This window comes from Cebidichthys violaceus, unplaced genomic scaffold (assembly GCF_023349555.1).
Source record: "Cebidichthys violaceus isolate CVI_PGR_0920_01 unplaced genomic scaffold, fCebVio1.0.p SCAF_9, whole genome shotgun sequence".
Lineage (NCBI taxonomy): Eukaryota > Metazoa > Chordata > Actinopteri > Perciformes > Stichaeidae > Cebidichthys > Cebidichthys violaceus.
In genome coordinates, this window is record NW_027176975.1 from 8752716 (window position 1) to 8769834 (window position 17119).

General features: G+C 41.3%; 1 protein-coding gene and 1 non-coding gene across 2 annotated transcripts; one reads left to right on the forward strand and one right to left on the reverse strand.

Annotated features, from left to right (window-relative positions):
* Positions 1–174: 174 nt before the first annotated feature.
* Positions 175–14367, reverse strand: LOC137866933 (junction-mediating and -regulatory protein-like). The gene is made up of 10 exons (XM_068703227.1): positions 12974–14367; positions 9846–10019; positions 5906–6056; positions 5212–5381; positions 4957–5122; positions 4593–4762; positions 4216–4290; positions 4032–4127; positions 3404–3938; positions 175–3312 (listed from the first exon to the last, which is right to left on the reverse strand). The coding sequence occupies exons 1-10, from the start codon at positions 13799–13801 to the stop codon at positions 3005–3007; spliced, it is 2673 nt and encodes an 890-aa protein (XP_068559328.1). The 5' UTR covers positions 13802–14367; the 3' UTR covers positions 175–3004.
* Positions 7641–7712, forward strand: trnaq-cug (transfer RNA glutamine (anticodon CUG)). Its single transcript has one exon. It is a non-coding gene; the product is annotated as a tRNA-Gln (tRNA).
* Positions 14368–17119: the final 2752 nt, after the last annotated feature.

The following is a 17119-nucleotide window of genomic DNA, read 5'->3' on the forward strand; positions in this document are numbered from 1 at the left end:
AAAGACAGCCCTACCAGGCTGAGAACACACCTCTGTGAACTGAGAAATGCTATGTTTTATATTCAAATACAGAGACAGCAGAATTCAGTGTGTGCAAATTGCTTCTGTTCTTTGTTTTTTAAGAAACACATTATTAACTAAATTATTAAACAGTGAAACAGACAATCTCAAAAGTTGCTTCACAGGGTTTTATTCAAATGCAGGGGCAAGATTGTAAATAATAAAAAAAGGTTTGAATAAATGTAATTGGCAGGACTAAATGCAAAAAGGTATTCTTGGAACAGTATGTTTATACACTACTGTGTAAAAACAACTGCAGCAATTAATAAGTCCATTGTTTTAGGCAATCGATCTGAACTCATCACCCATTAACTTGTTTCATCCCTTTGCTTGCACTTCTCTATATTGATATTGCACTTCTCAAGTGTCAGACTGCCGTATTCAGACAGCGGGTCATATAGTCTGCCTGTGTGGATAACAGGTCTCCATAGGAAATGTTCAGAAGCAAACACATCACAAAAAGGTTTGGCTGGAAATGCTTTGGGAAAAAAACAGGATTCAAACAAAGCAGTGGAATGCAATGTAAAATTACAGTTAGCTGACAATTAGCTGTGTTAAGATTATTTATAGATAAAGATCAGTGTAAAACATAACAGTGTGTTTCTAAGGTCAGTCGGGTAATTGATTCATGGCCATGGTGTCACATTCTGAGCCCAGTTTCCCAAAATTGTGAGCACTTTGTTGGTCATTGTTTAGTGGAGCAACGTAAACTTTACCGCTAACATCTTTTGGGAAACTCTGCCCTGATCAGTTATAGTGACATCAAGTCAGGTAAGTCTGGGTTAGGTCTAAGTTTAGAGTCAGGTCAGGGTTAGAGCGCTGACTCATGCTACATGATGAGGACACCATAGATGAACATATAGTGCTGACAGTGACAGGAGACATGTAAAAGTGCCTCAGGTTTGGTCTGCCAGGAAAACAATAAACTCTCTTTAGCACTGAGCTATTTTCAAGATGAATAAATGTGACATATACTTCCATGCCTGCTCTTTCTACATTAGTGCCCGTTCATGATTAAACTGGGAACGGCTCTCAACACAATAACAAGAGAAAAAGCACAAATCTTTGCATCAAAGTTTTTTGAGAGGGTGCATACCGAGGCTGTTTCAGACTCAGAGATTTGTTTATGAATTCACATCTTTTTGCTTCATGTTAACATGTATGCTAGCGTAAATTCCTCTGCCGCTAAACTTCCCCACAGGTCCTCTCATACTATCCTTCCATCACACCTCTGTAGGTCCAGTTTCACATGTTCAGTGCTTTTAAACAGACTCATCTACAGCAGATATAATGTTTCACCAGTGATGAAAAAAAAAGTTGTTACTGTACAGATAAAGTGAAGAGTTTGTACTATGTACCATGAAAGTGCTGAAATAATTTAAAAAAAATGAAGACTTATGGGTAGAGGCTGTGGACTCACTTTGCCGCTATGTTTCTGCACATGTTGGCTGTGAGTTTAATGTGTGAGTCCATGTGTGCATGAACATGTTTTCACTTATAGCACTGTGAGTAACAGACCTCCTACTGTGTGCTTCTGCCCACTGAGTGTTGTGAAAGAAATTAGAAAAGACGCAATAGAGAAGAGGAGAGAAAGTGAATAAGATGGCAGCAGAAACCACATCCATCACGACCGCCTGCTCCTCGGCCCACAGTGACTCCCTACAGCGCTGAGAGAATCTAGCCTCCCACAAACCATCCATCATTCAAACGAGAGTGAATAGTTTCACAGCTCTGCCGTGACTATCCCACATACAAATTTTGGGAATCACCAAACAAGTCTGCCCACACTTTATCAAGATGACTGACACTAACCGTGACCTCCACCCCGCTAAAGAAACTCTGCATCTCTGCAGGTGACCCTTCATCTATCTAATCCTCTCCCACTCTAGGTGGCCAGCTTCTGCTCAGAGATGTTGCTAGTTTCGGCACCAAATGATAAACCTACTGTGAATCTCCATATCTCCCACCAGCCTGGCCATATGTTGCGGTCGAACAGATGGGTTGATACATTTTTTCTCACCCAGAGAGATGGTGAGAGTTGGGGTTGGTGAAGGTCGCAAGGAGACAAGTGCGGGGGAGGGGCACAAGTCTAGTGTGACGGACTAAAGGATTTACAGTCTTTGTGCAGTCAGATTAAACAAGCAGTGGTCCTGTTGGACACTAACACACCCACATGTGACTGGACAAAACCAGCTGTGCAGCATACAGTAGTGTGGTTCAGTCATAGTACATTAGTAAAAATAGAAGAGAGCTTCAGCAGAGGTGATTGCGTAATGGTTTAAATCCACTTCAAATCTCAGTAGGATCTTCTATTTGTTTTTTTATCTCCCACATGATCCCAAATTATCAACCATACCCATTACATATTTGGGTTGGACTTAAAGTTTTTTACTTTTATGCTTTGGAGCAAGTCGAAAAAAAATCACACACCTCACACTCAGCACAAATAGCTTTTTGTATGAGGTTTTCAGTTTCACAAATAACTGTCAGTCGTAAATGTGTTATGTGCTGTTTCTGAACGTTAATGTAGCCACAAAAGGCCAGTGCAGAGCTTTTCAACGTCACAATCTAAATACAAGAATAAAACCACAGTAACATACAGTAGAAATAAAAACACGAATGATGTCCGTCATGATGGTGAATGTAGTGGGAAAAACAAAGGAACGGGTTGACCATAGACTTTTGGAGCAGTTGGTGAGTTGGTGATATTCAGTATGACTCGGGCAATGGCATAGTCACTATCTGTGACTGGGCTGTGTGTGCTTGAGTGTGAGTGAATGAGTAACTGTGTGTGTGTGTGTGTGTGTGTGTGTGTGTGTGTGTGTGTGTGTGTGTGTGTACAGTACAACGCAGCACTTTACAGTACATTACAGTACAGTGTGTTCAGTGTTAGAGTGTGCAGGCATCTGTGTGTGTATTAGTTGTTGCTTCTGAGGGTTGAACCCTAGCTATCCCAGTCATGGGCGGCCAGCCCGTCGTCGTCTGAGTCAGACTCTGGTGAGGCCTCCTTTATACGGCGCAGCGCCTCATGGATGCTCCTGGTCAGAGGGTCGGTGGAGGCCGGGAGCTCTCCATAGTCCTTTCTCTCTTTCCTGGGGACGCGCCTCAGTTTGACCCCCTTTCTGATCTGAGCCAGGATGCTATTGGGGTCATCGTCATCCGTGGAAGGAGGCAGAGACCGCTGGTCGACCTTCTTCAGGTGGAAGCTGCCTCTCTTCAGGGAGGCTAGCACCTCGTCCATGGGCGAACTCACTGCATACAGGAAGAGAAGAGGGAGAGAAACTGTGATGGGCTGTAACTTGCTAATCTAAGAGCCGACTATGGTACTAAATGGTTCCAGTACCTCTTCTGCTGTGGGAGTCAAACTCTGGAGTCTTCCTCAGCTTTTTCCGGGCACTCAACAGTTGGCTGCTGTCAAAGAAGCGAGGGATAAATGGACCAAGTGGGGAGAGGGAGAGTTCTTCTGCTGCATTCTTCCCCTCAACCTTCTGCCCATGCCGGGCTGGGCTACCAGAAGGCAAAAGCTCTTCCTTAATTGGCAGGGGAGGTGGAGGGGGAGGTGGAGGAGGAGGGGACATGGGGGATGCCAGTAGTGAGGACAGGGAGCAGGGAGAGCAGGAGGAGTCTGCAGGACTGGGCGAAGGCAGAGGAGGAAGGGATGCTGTGAGGACTGTGACTGGCTGAGTGGTGAGTGTGGAGCTGGGGTCCGTCTGCACACTGGTACTGAGACACAGCGGGTGGCCCCGCGCCTGGACACAGTCCACATGCTCCTCCCTCTCACTCACACTACTCATTTCCATGCTCCTTCCACGCTCTCTTCTTCTGGTGTGGGCCACGCGTAGTCGAATGGACTTCAGAATCACCTGACCTGGGTACCGCTAGATAAAGACACAGCGAGACAGGGAAGTCGATTGGTGAGAAAAAAATTAAAAGTGTTATATTGATATTTACGAAAATAGGAGGGCACATACCTGCTTGAAAGTGCGTAGTCTGTCTAGAGTTCTCTGCCTCTCCTGACTAACTCTGGTATTCTTCTTTTCCTCGTCTTCCTCTTCTTCATTTTTCAGCTGACAAATGTAGAGGTTTAGAGAAGAATGTTACTGACAATGCTTAACAGTTGTCATGTTATTATAAAAAAGCATCTACATGTAAGACCTGGTGGGATATGGAGTCCTTGTGGATGGTTTCACGTGTCTGCTGTTTCTGACTATGGTTAGATACACAGATCTCCTGCAGAAAGAATGGAAGAAAGAAAATGTCAACACACTCATCGACACAGCATCATACATACTGAAACTCCAATTCGAATGCATATTTTTTAGTGATTTTAGTTTTTTTTTTGTGATATAGCAGAAGAGCTAAACAGGACAACGTTTCAATGGTCACTTCTGCTCAGATATGAAGCCCAATCAAACAAAATGCAAACTACACACTCCATTCCACATTTTCAATAGTATGCACCAACAGTGTGTAGAATACTGGATACACTTCAGGAATGCAAAAAAGTGTTGATGTGAATAAGGTGCACACACCCTTTTGTTCCTCAGATAGGAGCGCTTGGCAGTGATGCGCCCCCTTCTCGCCTCCAGCTGACGACCGCTGACCTGAAGTCTGCGCATCTCTTCTCTATCTGCTGTATTGTCCTCTTTTATATCATCTGCACTTTCAAAGGTGTCATAGTACACCACCTCATCTTGAAACTCTGAAACACACATATATAAATATAAAGACTTGTGTGGATACACATGTCTGTCATGTGTTTGACAGACACTAGCCATAAAGTATTCATTCAGACTGTCTTGTAGCAGGTCCATAAACTTTCAACAGAACAGAATCATTTGTGAAATATAGTGTCTTGTCAGGACTCAAAGTAGCTTGTGAATTTAGCCAAAATACCTGACATCTGTCTGCGAATGCTGTCTAGTTGAGCGGTGAGGAGCAGCTCTTCACACTGCAGTATCTCAGCCTGTATGTCGTACAGTTGGAGCTGGCGCTCATAGTACTGTGTCTCCATGTGGTCTAAGAGGGCCATGGCATCTTTACTGCTACACAGACTCTGCATCTGAGGGGACGGGACAAAAAAACTCACCTCAATAAACCTGTGTGTGTGTGTTTATGTGTTTTGTATGGTGTTGAGTGTTACTACCACACCTCCTCTCGAAGTGTGCGTTTCCTCTGCTCCAGACAGATTTCCCTAGCTCTCTGGAGCTGCAGTGTTTCCTTGGCGACAGAGTAGCGAAGTCTCTCCATGCGCTCCACCGCCGCTGTCCATGAAGACTTACCAAACTTACGCTGGTCCACCTTCATTCGCTCATACACCCCTACACACACACACACACACACACACACACACACACACACAAAAACAGAAAAGGCCAGTGACTGCGTGAAACTTCCACACAGTTAAAAGTGATGCTTTATCACAGTAATGTAGAGGGAGACATCTATTGGCCACATTTGGACATAGCACCTTCTTTCACTTGAATGCACTCACTTACCTGATTTTTCATCTAATAAGTGTCAGATCATAAATGGACCAATCAGTCGTGGGGAAAAACTGAGATAAGCAGGGGCACAGTGAGGAGTAACTCTGCACAGAGACAATCCGCTGGCAGAGTTGTATGATCAATAGGTTGTCCTTGTTTCCTCCTGTCCCTGTCAAACCATGGCTGTCTGCACTTCCTCATTAATACCAAATCACATTAGCCCTGGCGTTCACTACCACACACAGGTCAATAGCAGGCCAATGCTTCCACTGTGTGTGTGCTGTGTGTGATTATTCAAAGTCATTCCTCTGCTGATGTATTGACTTGACATTGGCAGTGACAGTGATGGCATACTGTACCTTTCTGGGCTCTGGCAGTGATCTCAAAGTATTTTATAGTAAACTCCTGGATGTTGAGGACAGCCTCTTGAGCTTTCTTCTGCCAGTCAAAGTCCTCTCTTTTTAGAGCTTCAATCCTCCTTGGGCCCAAGTAGTCATTCTCCATGGAAATCTGTTTAGAGAGGATGAACATATTTATGTCAGCAAGGCTACGAACGACAGGCCTCAGTGAAGTGAGTATGGAAAAGATTTATCTTGTGAAAAAATAAAGATCAAAGAAAAATATATACACCCTGTGTTATATATAATGCGGATATTAAAACATGGATGTGGATGTGGATATTTTTAGGTGGCCTGTTAGAGGCACATTCATAAAATTCCACACCCAAGAGATATACTGCTTCATTTGAGATTCAGAGGTGGTTAGAACATTTTAATGCAGAATGTGGCAGGAGTAAATGGGCTTAACAAAAAAGGAGAAAACAAACAGTGATAGATATGTGAATACTCAGGAGTTCATTAGGTGGTGGTTTACAGTACAGTCAATCGCCCCTACACATGTTGTTTAGAAAGATTGTCTGACTTAAATGGCTGCATGCTATGAGGAACATGGACCTCAATGTTTACACCAGAGAAGGTAGGCCTGGAGAGGGAGCCACACTCCCATATATGGAAGCATTATGCAGTACTTTTATCATGTGCCTATTCAAACCCTCATTCAAACACCAGTACAAACACCATTGTGTCATACAACCCAATTTTCAAAAAACTTATAAAAGCATAATCACCATTTAGGTGGAACATAGGAGAACATAGGACATTTTTTACTCCTGAGGATAAAAGGAAGATGTAATAATAATTTCACTATTTCTAAACACATGAACACACGTTATCTTTTAATTAGGACCATTTTAAGGAAGTTAATTCCTTCCGTCATATTCCATAATGGGAATATGACGTCACTGTGTCTCTGTTAATCATACGCAGACGAAATCCTCACTGATCAACACAGAGCAAACATCGGAGAAATTAACTATCAGAGGAAAACAAAAGCTACCCGTGAAGCACAAAGACAATAAGTAAGCAGCAAAGGTTACAGAGCTTCATCCCTGTCTGACCCTAAGTAACTTCACTGCACCTCGGCTCACCCTGCACTACTCAGCAGTGCACCAGTATCATTTACCACTGCGATTTCCTGCTGTCAGCTTGCCAGTGCTCATTCCTTTGGTTTTAAATTTTTTTCTGCATTTGTACATAGTTTAATTTTAGAATCTGATGATTTGCGTTTCTGTAAACTCTCCATAAACATGCTACCTCAATTATAAGTGTGGGATTCATGATTTCTGTAAAAAATATTTTCAATTATCATATTTTCTTTGTTAATCTCATAGTTTGTTATCAGCATTTCATCTTGTTGTCTGTTCTTTGTATTCAATGGCCTTCTTAATTTGTCAATTGAAAATTACTGTTTTACAGCTCACACCATTTCGCTGTCGTCTTTCCTCTCTCTCTCCCCATATCACATCACATTTATTTTTTTCACTAAAACTAAATATTATACTTATAGTTCGAAAAACCTTTTTGATCCAACACACCTCTGTACAGCGATACAAAATAAATAAAACCCACAACTATGGGATTTCCGATGAAGAAGAGCTACAGAAAGCCATGCTGCGCCGAAACTGCAGATACTACAAGCTACGCGAAGACCCGGAAGTATGAATATAAATTACCACGCCCCATTGCGTTAGTAGGTGGTTCTATGGTGTAATGGTTAGCACTCTGGACTCTGAATCCAGCGATCCGAGTTCAAATCTCGGTAGGACCTAATGTTTTACATTAACTTTGTCTTCTTTGCGTTGAGGATTCAAAATGCTTTAACAATTAGAGGTGGAAATTATTATGGCATAGACTAATATTATTAGCTAAGAAATAGACAGTGACAATTATTAACTAAACATATTGTTCCTATAGAGAGGAAACAAACTCAAGTAAATTAATATATATATATGAATTTACTTGAGTAAATTAAATTACTAAAATAAAAATTTTAGAAAATCAGATTCTTGTATTGTGTAACTGAACTAAATTATATATATATATATATATATATATATATATATATATATATATATATAATTTAGTTGAGTAGTATGAGTTTGACTATAATTCCCATTGCCATTTGATAGATAACACACATTTTGTATTTATTCCTGATGATATTGTATCATAAATTAAATTTAGGAAGGTTTTAAAAAAGTTGGCATTACAAAGTGATGGAAATCACATTATCCTAAAAATGACCTTTTTTTTTAGACAGGGACAATCTGCCTTATTGGCCTTTCCTTTAATACTTAATACTAATTGAATTATTTGCCTCTTATGTTACACGATTTCACATAAATGACAAAACACCCTGTTTACACTCACAATGTGTCTCATCTTCCAAGTAAAACTGGAGTTAAGAACATTTATTCAGCCCCACCTCTCTAACTCTGCCTTCCATCTCTCAATTTCTGCTGCAGGCCAGCTGATCTCAGTGTACCAGCACAGCATCATCCTGCAGTAAACCTACAAGACCACACACAACATGACTTATTCATGTGAGACTGTGGGAAACTGGAGATTCATGGGGCTCCATTCCAGCTCACAATATGTCACTCAACCCCCAACGGCAGCAGCACAAAACTGTTTCAGATACTGCGGTTTAAGGCCAACGAACTGCACACAAACACACACACGCATTAAATGGTCAAATTAATTCATAAAAAAATATCTTAGTTTTTTATAAAAAATGTTTCAGAATCAATCAGCAGCTAAATGCCAGCTTGCCGGGTTAAAACTAGCTGTGGCTATGATAAGCCCTAGCCCTAAGATAAAAACGCCTAAAATAACTTATCCAAAATGAATCAGTAATGGTCTCCTTCAAATGGTAAGAAGCCATGGAATATGAATCCACTGTAAGTAAGATTATTTCCATTACTATTCCAAAGCAAAAAGATATGTATGATTTTTATGCTCTATTAGTATATAATCTAAATTCCAAAGGCAATATCGTCATTAAAACCAAGGTCCCATCGATAATGATGCAACTGGGTGTTTTCAACTACTCTTTACTACAACTTCTCCCAAAAACATAATTAATGTAACATTTAGCGTTTAGGTAACTCAGAGAGCTTAGAGTTTCCAGCAATGTTATTGTAGACTGACGAGAAAAGTGTCCGGGATCGTTTGAACACAAGAATATAAGTGTGTGTGTGTGTGTGTGTGTGTGCTGTATATATATATATATATGTCAATATGCTTCTTTATTGATGGATGTTATATAATAATGTGATACTGTGTCTTTTCATTATGAGTCAGTGAGCTAAATATAAATGAGCCAACAGCACTGCAATAATTATTTCCATCTTTCCACCTATCCATTCACCAGTCTCCATCTTCTCTTTGCAATAAGATACATCTCATCACCCTCCCACTGCTTCACTAACTATTATACATCTATGCACATACACACTGATGGACATGCACAGAGCAAACTCTATTTTGAGAGACATGGGAATTTCCTGTGACAATCCATTATGTTTTATGACCGTTCCATGTTTGTGCCTGTAGATAAATACATCCCTACATCTAGGCCCGCCTGCATAGTTGCCAGCTTCCTAGAAAACCTTTTTTTTTTTTACATTACATTACAAAAAACACCAACTTTTTAGTTATATTGCTCATCTTCTCCTTGTTGGATGTGTAATACCAATAGTACACACCATTTTTCACTTCTGAAATAAGCTGGCCATCTGTGTATGAGAACTGAGTTCCTTGGTTGTATGCCAAAGAAGTTTCGGCAAATTACTGGGTCCACGGGTTTGGGCCCAAACTGAGACAAATCCCCCCAAAATATGAAGAATAGAAAGGACGCCTCACCATCTTCTGTGCAGTTTTAGCTGGTGGAAATTGTTACCTTGATCTGCTGTCTGCGTAGCATTGCCAGTTCCCTCATGTCTCTGAAGGGCTGCAGCAGGTACTGATATAGCTGTGTGGAGGCTTCCAGCAGTCCTCCATAGGCCTCATCTTCCTCCTTATACAGCTTCAACAGCTCCACCATGCTGTCCATGGTCTTGTGCTTCTCCAACAGCTGCATTCCATGCACACACAGGAAGGTAATTTAATCATTGTCAACAAACAACTTTCAGAATATCAGAACAGATAAATATTTATAGTCCCTTTTACAATCTCTGTAATGTAAGGCCTTGTTAATAAGGCATCCATTGTTATCCACATTGAAGTTTGTGAAACAAACATTAACATAGTTGGAAGCACCTTGATTAATAATACAATATATCTTTTTTCACGTGTTTATTAAGTACAAATCAGAAAAATGTAGTTGATCAGATGACCAACATCTGTGTAACAGTGTGATCATGGCAGTGTCAGAAAATCAACCCCTCACAAGCATACAAAAGCCAGAAGAACATTCTTAAATACATCTTTTAGTGTCCGTCGGCAGTGAATGTAAACTTGCGCCTCACTGTGAGAGTAAGAGGATACTTTGTGAAGCTGTAAATAATAGGAGTATATTCTGTATGAGTGCAGTCTCATTGCACAGACCATGGCTGAGAGAGCAGAGTCCTTGCTGCTGCTGGGAATAAGATCAATACACACACATTATTGCCGGACTGAACAATCCTGCAGGCTACCAGCAAGCACTGAAATAGCCATTAACTCAAATGGAGAGGGAGGATCAATAGGCCAGTGTGTGTGTGTGTGTGTGTGTGTGTGTGTGTGTGTGTGTGTGTGTGTGTGTGTGTGTGTGTATGTATACAATCCTACAACACAACAAACTGCGACTGTGTTTGAATGAGCTGCTGTACAGTAATATTTGCTATGTTAGAGAGCTGAATATGATGAGTAGCTCTTCCTCCATCTTCAGAATGAATACACCTTCAAATAAAGTCAACATCCCATTCAGTGACTGACACTTATTGAAGCAAATTAGTTTGGGCTGCTTTTTCTCAGGAAGGGCAGTGAGGCAAACTTTCCTGCCTTTGGTTTTCTGTCTTTTTGTTTTGAGTGTGTGTGTTTCTGAACTGTGAGGGAGTGGGTGTAGAACTGACTGGGGGTGATTCGTTCATGCTGCTCACAGCCTCTTTTCAATGCCAAAAGGAAATGCTTTCATCACTAAAAACACAAATGACATGTTTAAAAGACAAAAGACCATAATATAGAATGGAAGCTCTCATAGTAAGGAAAAAGCCACAGAATGAAAATGTCTTTTAAGACAGGATTTACAAACAGGCAGTGTCAGGGCCAGCCTAACATGCAGAGGCAACTCCTTCCTGAGTTCAGGGGCTACAGCTGCAAAGGCCCGGTCTCCTCTGTGCTTCAACCTCGGTCGAGGGACAACAAGGAGCAACTGGTCAGCTGACCTGAGAGACCTTGGTCAGCAGTAATGCCGTGATGCTAATAATGCAAACTCTTCCATTAATGCTCTTTCTCACCCGATCTCTCAGAGGACTTCTTGCACTCTCTGGCTCCATAAGTCAAGGCTGCATCAATCTAGCCCCATTGATTGGTAGGACAATGTGAGAGCCAGTGAGTATCAATAAAATGCCTGTTTATATTAAGAGCCGTTAATCAATCATCTGTTGCTGATGTGTAAAAGAAGCAGGCCTGGAGTGTGTATGGTATGGTGTCTGGATTATGTCTCCACTGTGTCATCTCAAAACAGAGCTATTGTGTGATTATATTTTAAGTGTTGCACAGAAATGTTTATTAATATTATAACTTCAAGGCATATTTTACAACAATTCATAAAATGCATGTAGAACTAATATTCGCTACCACAAATCATCAAAAATCCGCCCTTTTCCACACACATCTGAACACAAGTATTGTATGTATGTATTCTTGTTTTTTTTGTTTTTATACTGAATGCTGTTGAATAAATATGCTGTTTTAAAAATATTACAGTAACAACAAATCTATCAATATTTATGACAATTACATCCTGATACATAGATTTGTTGAAAAATGGTTGTCCATTTCTGCAATTTCCGTGACATTAACCGTATAAGAACAAAAGAGAAATCTAATATATAACATACTCAATATCATTAAAAATATGTAATATAGTGTGTTACTTGAGTCTTTATTTATAAACAACCACTAAAACCGATGATATTCTGAATAATAAGGACACTACAACTAGATGTTGACAGTAGGTCTTGGTGGCCCTGTTTGGGACTGGCTCATCCTGCTGAGATATATGCTTTATCAAAAGTGTTTTCAAAAAGTACCACCCCACCTCCGTTAAAGAGCAGCACACAGACGTTTATCTGAGCTTTCCTTTATAATCATCTGTGACTGTCCCCCACGCAGTGAATGAGACAGGTTTAGGTAGCAACCTGTGAGAAGCAGTGCTGTCACATTGGATGCACATTACATCAACAGGTTCATTCTAAAAGGAAATAAGTGCTTGAAGTGTGTGTGTATGTGTGTGTGTGTGTGTGTGTGTGTGTGTGTGTGTGTGTGTGTGTGTGTGTGTGTGTGTGTGTGTGTTTATGCACTTGACTCTCAGCTGTGTAAGCAGCAGACAACAGCCATGCTGACAGTATAATATTCCTCAGGGAACTTACTTTAGTTACAACCTAATTTGACACATTCTTCCTTTCTCTAACTGGTTTGGTTTGGTTTACCACATAAAAGTATACATGCTGATCCTTCCATATTAAAACCAATATAACTCCCTGTAGTTTCCTGACGAGACAGCCATTCATTTTTATAATTTATTATGTGACATGCATTTACTGGATGATCCACATAGTAAGCCAATGTGTGTATGAGTGAAGAAATAATATATATCATATTAGTCTAAGATTATTCATCTTATTAACATTTCCCAAATAAGAATTTCCACAAAACCATTTTGGTACTGCAAAGCCTAAAGCAGCCCAGTTAGTCTGGTCAGCACAGCAGAAAGACTGCTGTCAGGTTTGTGAGTTACAAAGAAATATAATGCACAGACTATGTTAATAGAAATTGATAAAGTCATGGAGATACACAGGGGGGTTGTCACTAAAAGTCACTCACCTCCTGCAGGTGTTTTGTTGCACGGTTCAGCGCCTCTTCGTAGCCGGACTGCCTCAGCTCGCTCAGGCTCTCATAGTACTCATCTGGGTCGTCGTTTTCCGTGAACAGAACCTGCGAAAGGATCTTCCATCCGCACGTATCGAGCACGTGGCCTAGGTACATCTGTAAACTGTAGCAAAGCTCATCCATCTCGGTCTCGGGTACTTCCGCCGGGCCGAAGAGCACCGTCCACATACCGGCTGGTTCCTCCGGAAACACCGGGAGACAGGGCTCCAGGTCCGAGTTCACCGAGCACAGCTGCTGGTGAATTGACCGGAGGTCCTGGAAGGAGAAGAGTCCGGCCCAGCTGCAGTCTTCCCTGCTCAGAAAGTCCATTTCCTCCAGGTCCAAGCTGTCCAGTGAGGGGGACAAGAGGTCCTCTCTTAGTGATTTCAACACCTCGTTATCAGGACTAATGGGAGATGCTGCAGATTTAGTCACAGTTTGAATTTTGACAGGACTTGATTTTGTTGCTGTCAAGGACTTGGTCTTGGGGCTGCATCCTTTAACCACGGCCTCCTTGCCTCCTTTGCTCGGGCTCTTAGATACTTTATCTCTGACGGGACTTTCGGGCCATTTTGTTTTGTCCACATCCTGACCAGTCGGTAGTGTGTCCCTACCAAAGCTTCTCCTCTGCACCGTCCTGTTGTGACACGTAATGGCAAATTTACCCTCCACTTCATTCCAGGCGACGATAAAAACAAATTTATGCTTTTCCCTCTCCTCAAACGCATTTGGTCGGACGGCCACCCATCCCGACTCCACATTATCCTCCATGGTGAAGGACATGTCTGCGATTGAACAACAATAATAACAATGCTCGCGCCAACAAAAAAACTCCTATGGCACTGTTTGAGAGCCGGATGCAGTGAAATGTTATGTGTTACGGTGATAAAACAGCGTTTAACAAACACTCTTTTCTCTCCGATATTTTGCCTGAAGCGCTATCCTCCTTCGCTCAAGCGGATGAATTTGGAGCAGTGCGGTGTCATTTTACATCCTCTGGCCCACTGCTTTAAACTCGGATGTCTGCCTATCCCAACCTCCTGCAACAGTTAGCTTTGTGCCACCATACGAGACTCAACTCTGACACATAACATGCGACCGTTTGTTTACCAGGTCAGCTGTGTTCCGTTATTCTCGGTCTCTCGGCTCCAGACCTCTCTTCTCATCATAAAGTACCATCCCCAAAACAGCTGCGTACATTGTTCAAATACAGCAGGCTGAGGCGTGAAAACGCGTGACAATGATATTTTTTATAAATTGATATCTTCTGAAAGGTTAGCATCGTCTCCAAACTCATAACATCACCATGTTTTCTTCATCGTTTGCCCAAGAAGCCCACATACGCAAAATAATAACGTTGGCTTCACGTGCTGTAAGAAATATCGGAATTTCCAGGCAGAATAAAAACCAAGCTACGGTTGTTGTTTTTTTACAGTTTTACCAGCCTTCACCATATTGTTGCTATTACCATAACCCGTTTAATAAACCGTACAATTAATAGCTAAATTGAAAATAAATTACAGTTAAGGTGCAGTTTGCGAAATACTTCTAAGAGCAATTGAGTTTGTGAGTCCGAGGAGCATTTGAAGGCAACATTAGTATCTCAACTTGAGCAGGGCACGTAGAGACGTGCTGACGTTGAGCAGTAAGGGATGCTTTGCAGACTAGCTGCAGCATCGAAAACAATATGCATTCATATAAAGCTTTCAGAAAATAATCGTATTAATAAAATGCACAAATAAATAAAGTCGTTGTTATAATAGATATTTCAACTATACTTTTCCACCACAGTTGATATAGTGCAAAAAAAAGGTTTGTGAATGACTGATTTAATTATCAAATGTCATCTCATTAAAACAATTCTACTGCAGAAGGCCATGAAGTATGTAAACCAATTTTACCAGTCATTATAAAGGTTAATGCATTACTGACAAGATGTCAACTTGTTTGAAACAACTTGTTTGAAACAACTGTTTCCAAAAATAGATGCTCAAATGTGACATTTAAATTGTAAAGTATCCACAGAAAGACAGCAGTTGAGTTTTCATTGTTATTGACTGTTTCAGAGGTCAGACATGGCAAATAGTATTTCCCTTTAATGGTCACAGCCTTGAGATAGATGAAAGTCAATCTCTCACCAGGGTGCATCACTTATAATGACGCTATGATAAATGCTTAATGGGTTCCAACATAGTTTGAATTGAATCTGCTTTGATGAGCCACATTGCATCATGACCTATATGTTCACATTCTTAAATTGACCCTTGGTGTAATTAACTCATTAAAACATGTCTTTTAGTGCTGACATATGATCATCTGCCTTAGAATATTAAAGGGCAAATGAAGGGGTCAAGGCAACAAGCCAAGAGACAAAATACAAAGAGACAAACCCCAAACCTAAAGTGCAACAGACATTTAGTATCCTTGAATTTGAGCCTATAAGTGAAAAAGGCTTGTACTTGATCTCTATCTGTGACTAATAATGGGTTTAAAAATTCCATCATATATATTGACTACTTGCTCAAATAGTAATAGTTGTCTAGCTGCGGTGGCAGGGCATACTGTGTCTCCAAAATATGAATGTTATATTGTAAAAAGGAACAATACAACACATAATGATATGCATCTTTTGAGAATAAGCTTGTGAATATCATGGTCAGTAATTGGTTAGTCAATAATACTTTGTTTTATGCTTAATAACAACAACACTGTCACATTTTATCTTCAAAGATGGACCTTGACGCAGATACGGTTCGGCTCAAATTCACAGCAGCCATGTCAGTTTCAAGTTCTATTGCCTTCATTTATCTCTAATGCTGGAAAAAGATGGATAGATCTCAGACATAAATCCACGTTTCTATTTACTTCATCACCAAATACATCAAATATTCCTAAATTTAGCAAAACAATAACATTCTACACTCCTAAAAATTATATTAAAGGAATACTTAGGGTGGTAGCAGTTGCTCCCAGGAGTGTGGAAGCTGCAAGCTCAGGTCTATGATGACCTTACTATGGATTTACAATATGTTTGCACAGTTTAGTCATAGACTTATCAAAACAGTCAACAGCAATGTACTAAAACCTTCCCAAATGTGACTTTATGTGCTTATGCATGCATGTGTTACATTAACATTACAAGTATGCCTAGCCTACTTTCACAAGCCACATTTAATTACATTACATTACAGTCATTTAGCAGATGCTTTTATCCAAAGCAACTTACAATAAGTTTATTCAACATTGGTAATCAAAAGAACTACTAGTCACCAGAAGTCATAAGTACATTTCCTTTTCCAAACAAGCATCTAAGAGCATGAAGCAGAGCATAACTCAGAGCCAAAGTACAGTGCAGAAACAAGAAAAACAGTTAGTGCTATAAGTAATACGAATACAATAAGTGCAACAAGCTAGTATGAATACAATAAGTGCTAAGTGGAAGGCTCAGGGTAGCACTTCCTGTAGAGGTGGGTTTTCAGCCTGCGCCGAAAGATGGGCAGCGACTCCGCTGTCCTGACGTCAGTGGGAAGTTCATTCCACCACTGTGGGGCCAGGACAGAAAACAGCCGTGACCGGGTCGATCGGCCGCCAGGACCTCTGAGCGACGGGGCAACCAATCGCCCCGAGGCAGCAGAGCGAAGTGGTCGGGCGGGGGTGTAGGGCTTGACCATGGCCTGGAGATAGGAAGGAGCTGTTCCTTTCACTGCCCTGTAGGCTAGCACCAGAGTCTTAAACTGGATGCAAGCTCTTACAGAGAGCCAGTGTAGAGAACGGAGAAAGGAAGTTGTGTGGGAGAACTTGGGGGGATTGAACACCAGGTGAGCTGCGGCTTTCTGGACAAGCTCCAGAGGTCTGATGGCCGACGCCGGGGCTCCGGCGAGTAAAGAGTTGCAGTAGTCCAGGCGGGAGATGACAAGAGCCTGGATGAGAACCTGCGCTGTCTTGTCAGTGAGGAAGGGACGAATCCTCCTGATGTTGTAGAGCAGGAATCTGCAGGAGCGTGTAACGGATGAAATGTTTGCTGAGAATGACAGTTGGTCATCCAGGGTCACACCCAGGTTCCTCGCACTCCGAGTTGGTGTCACCACGGTATCATCAATG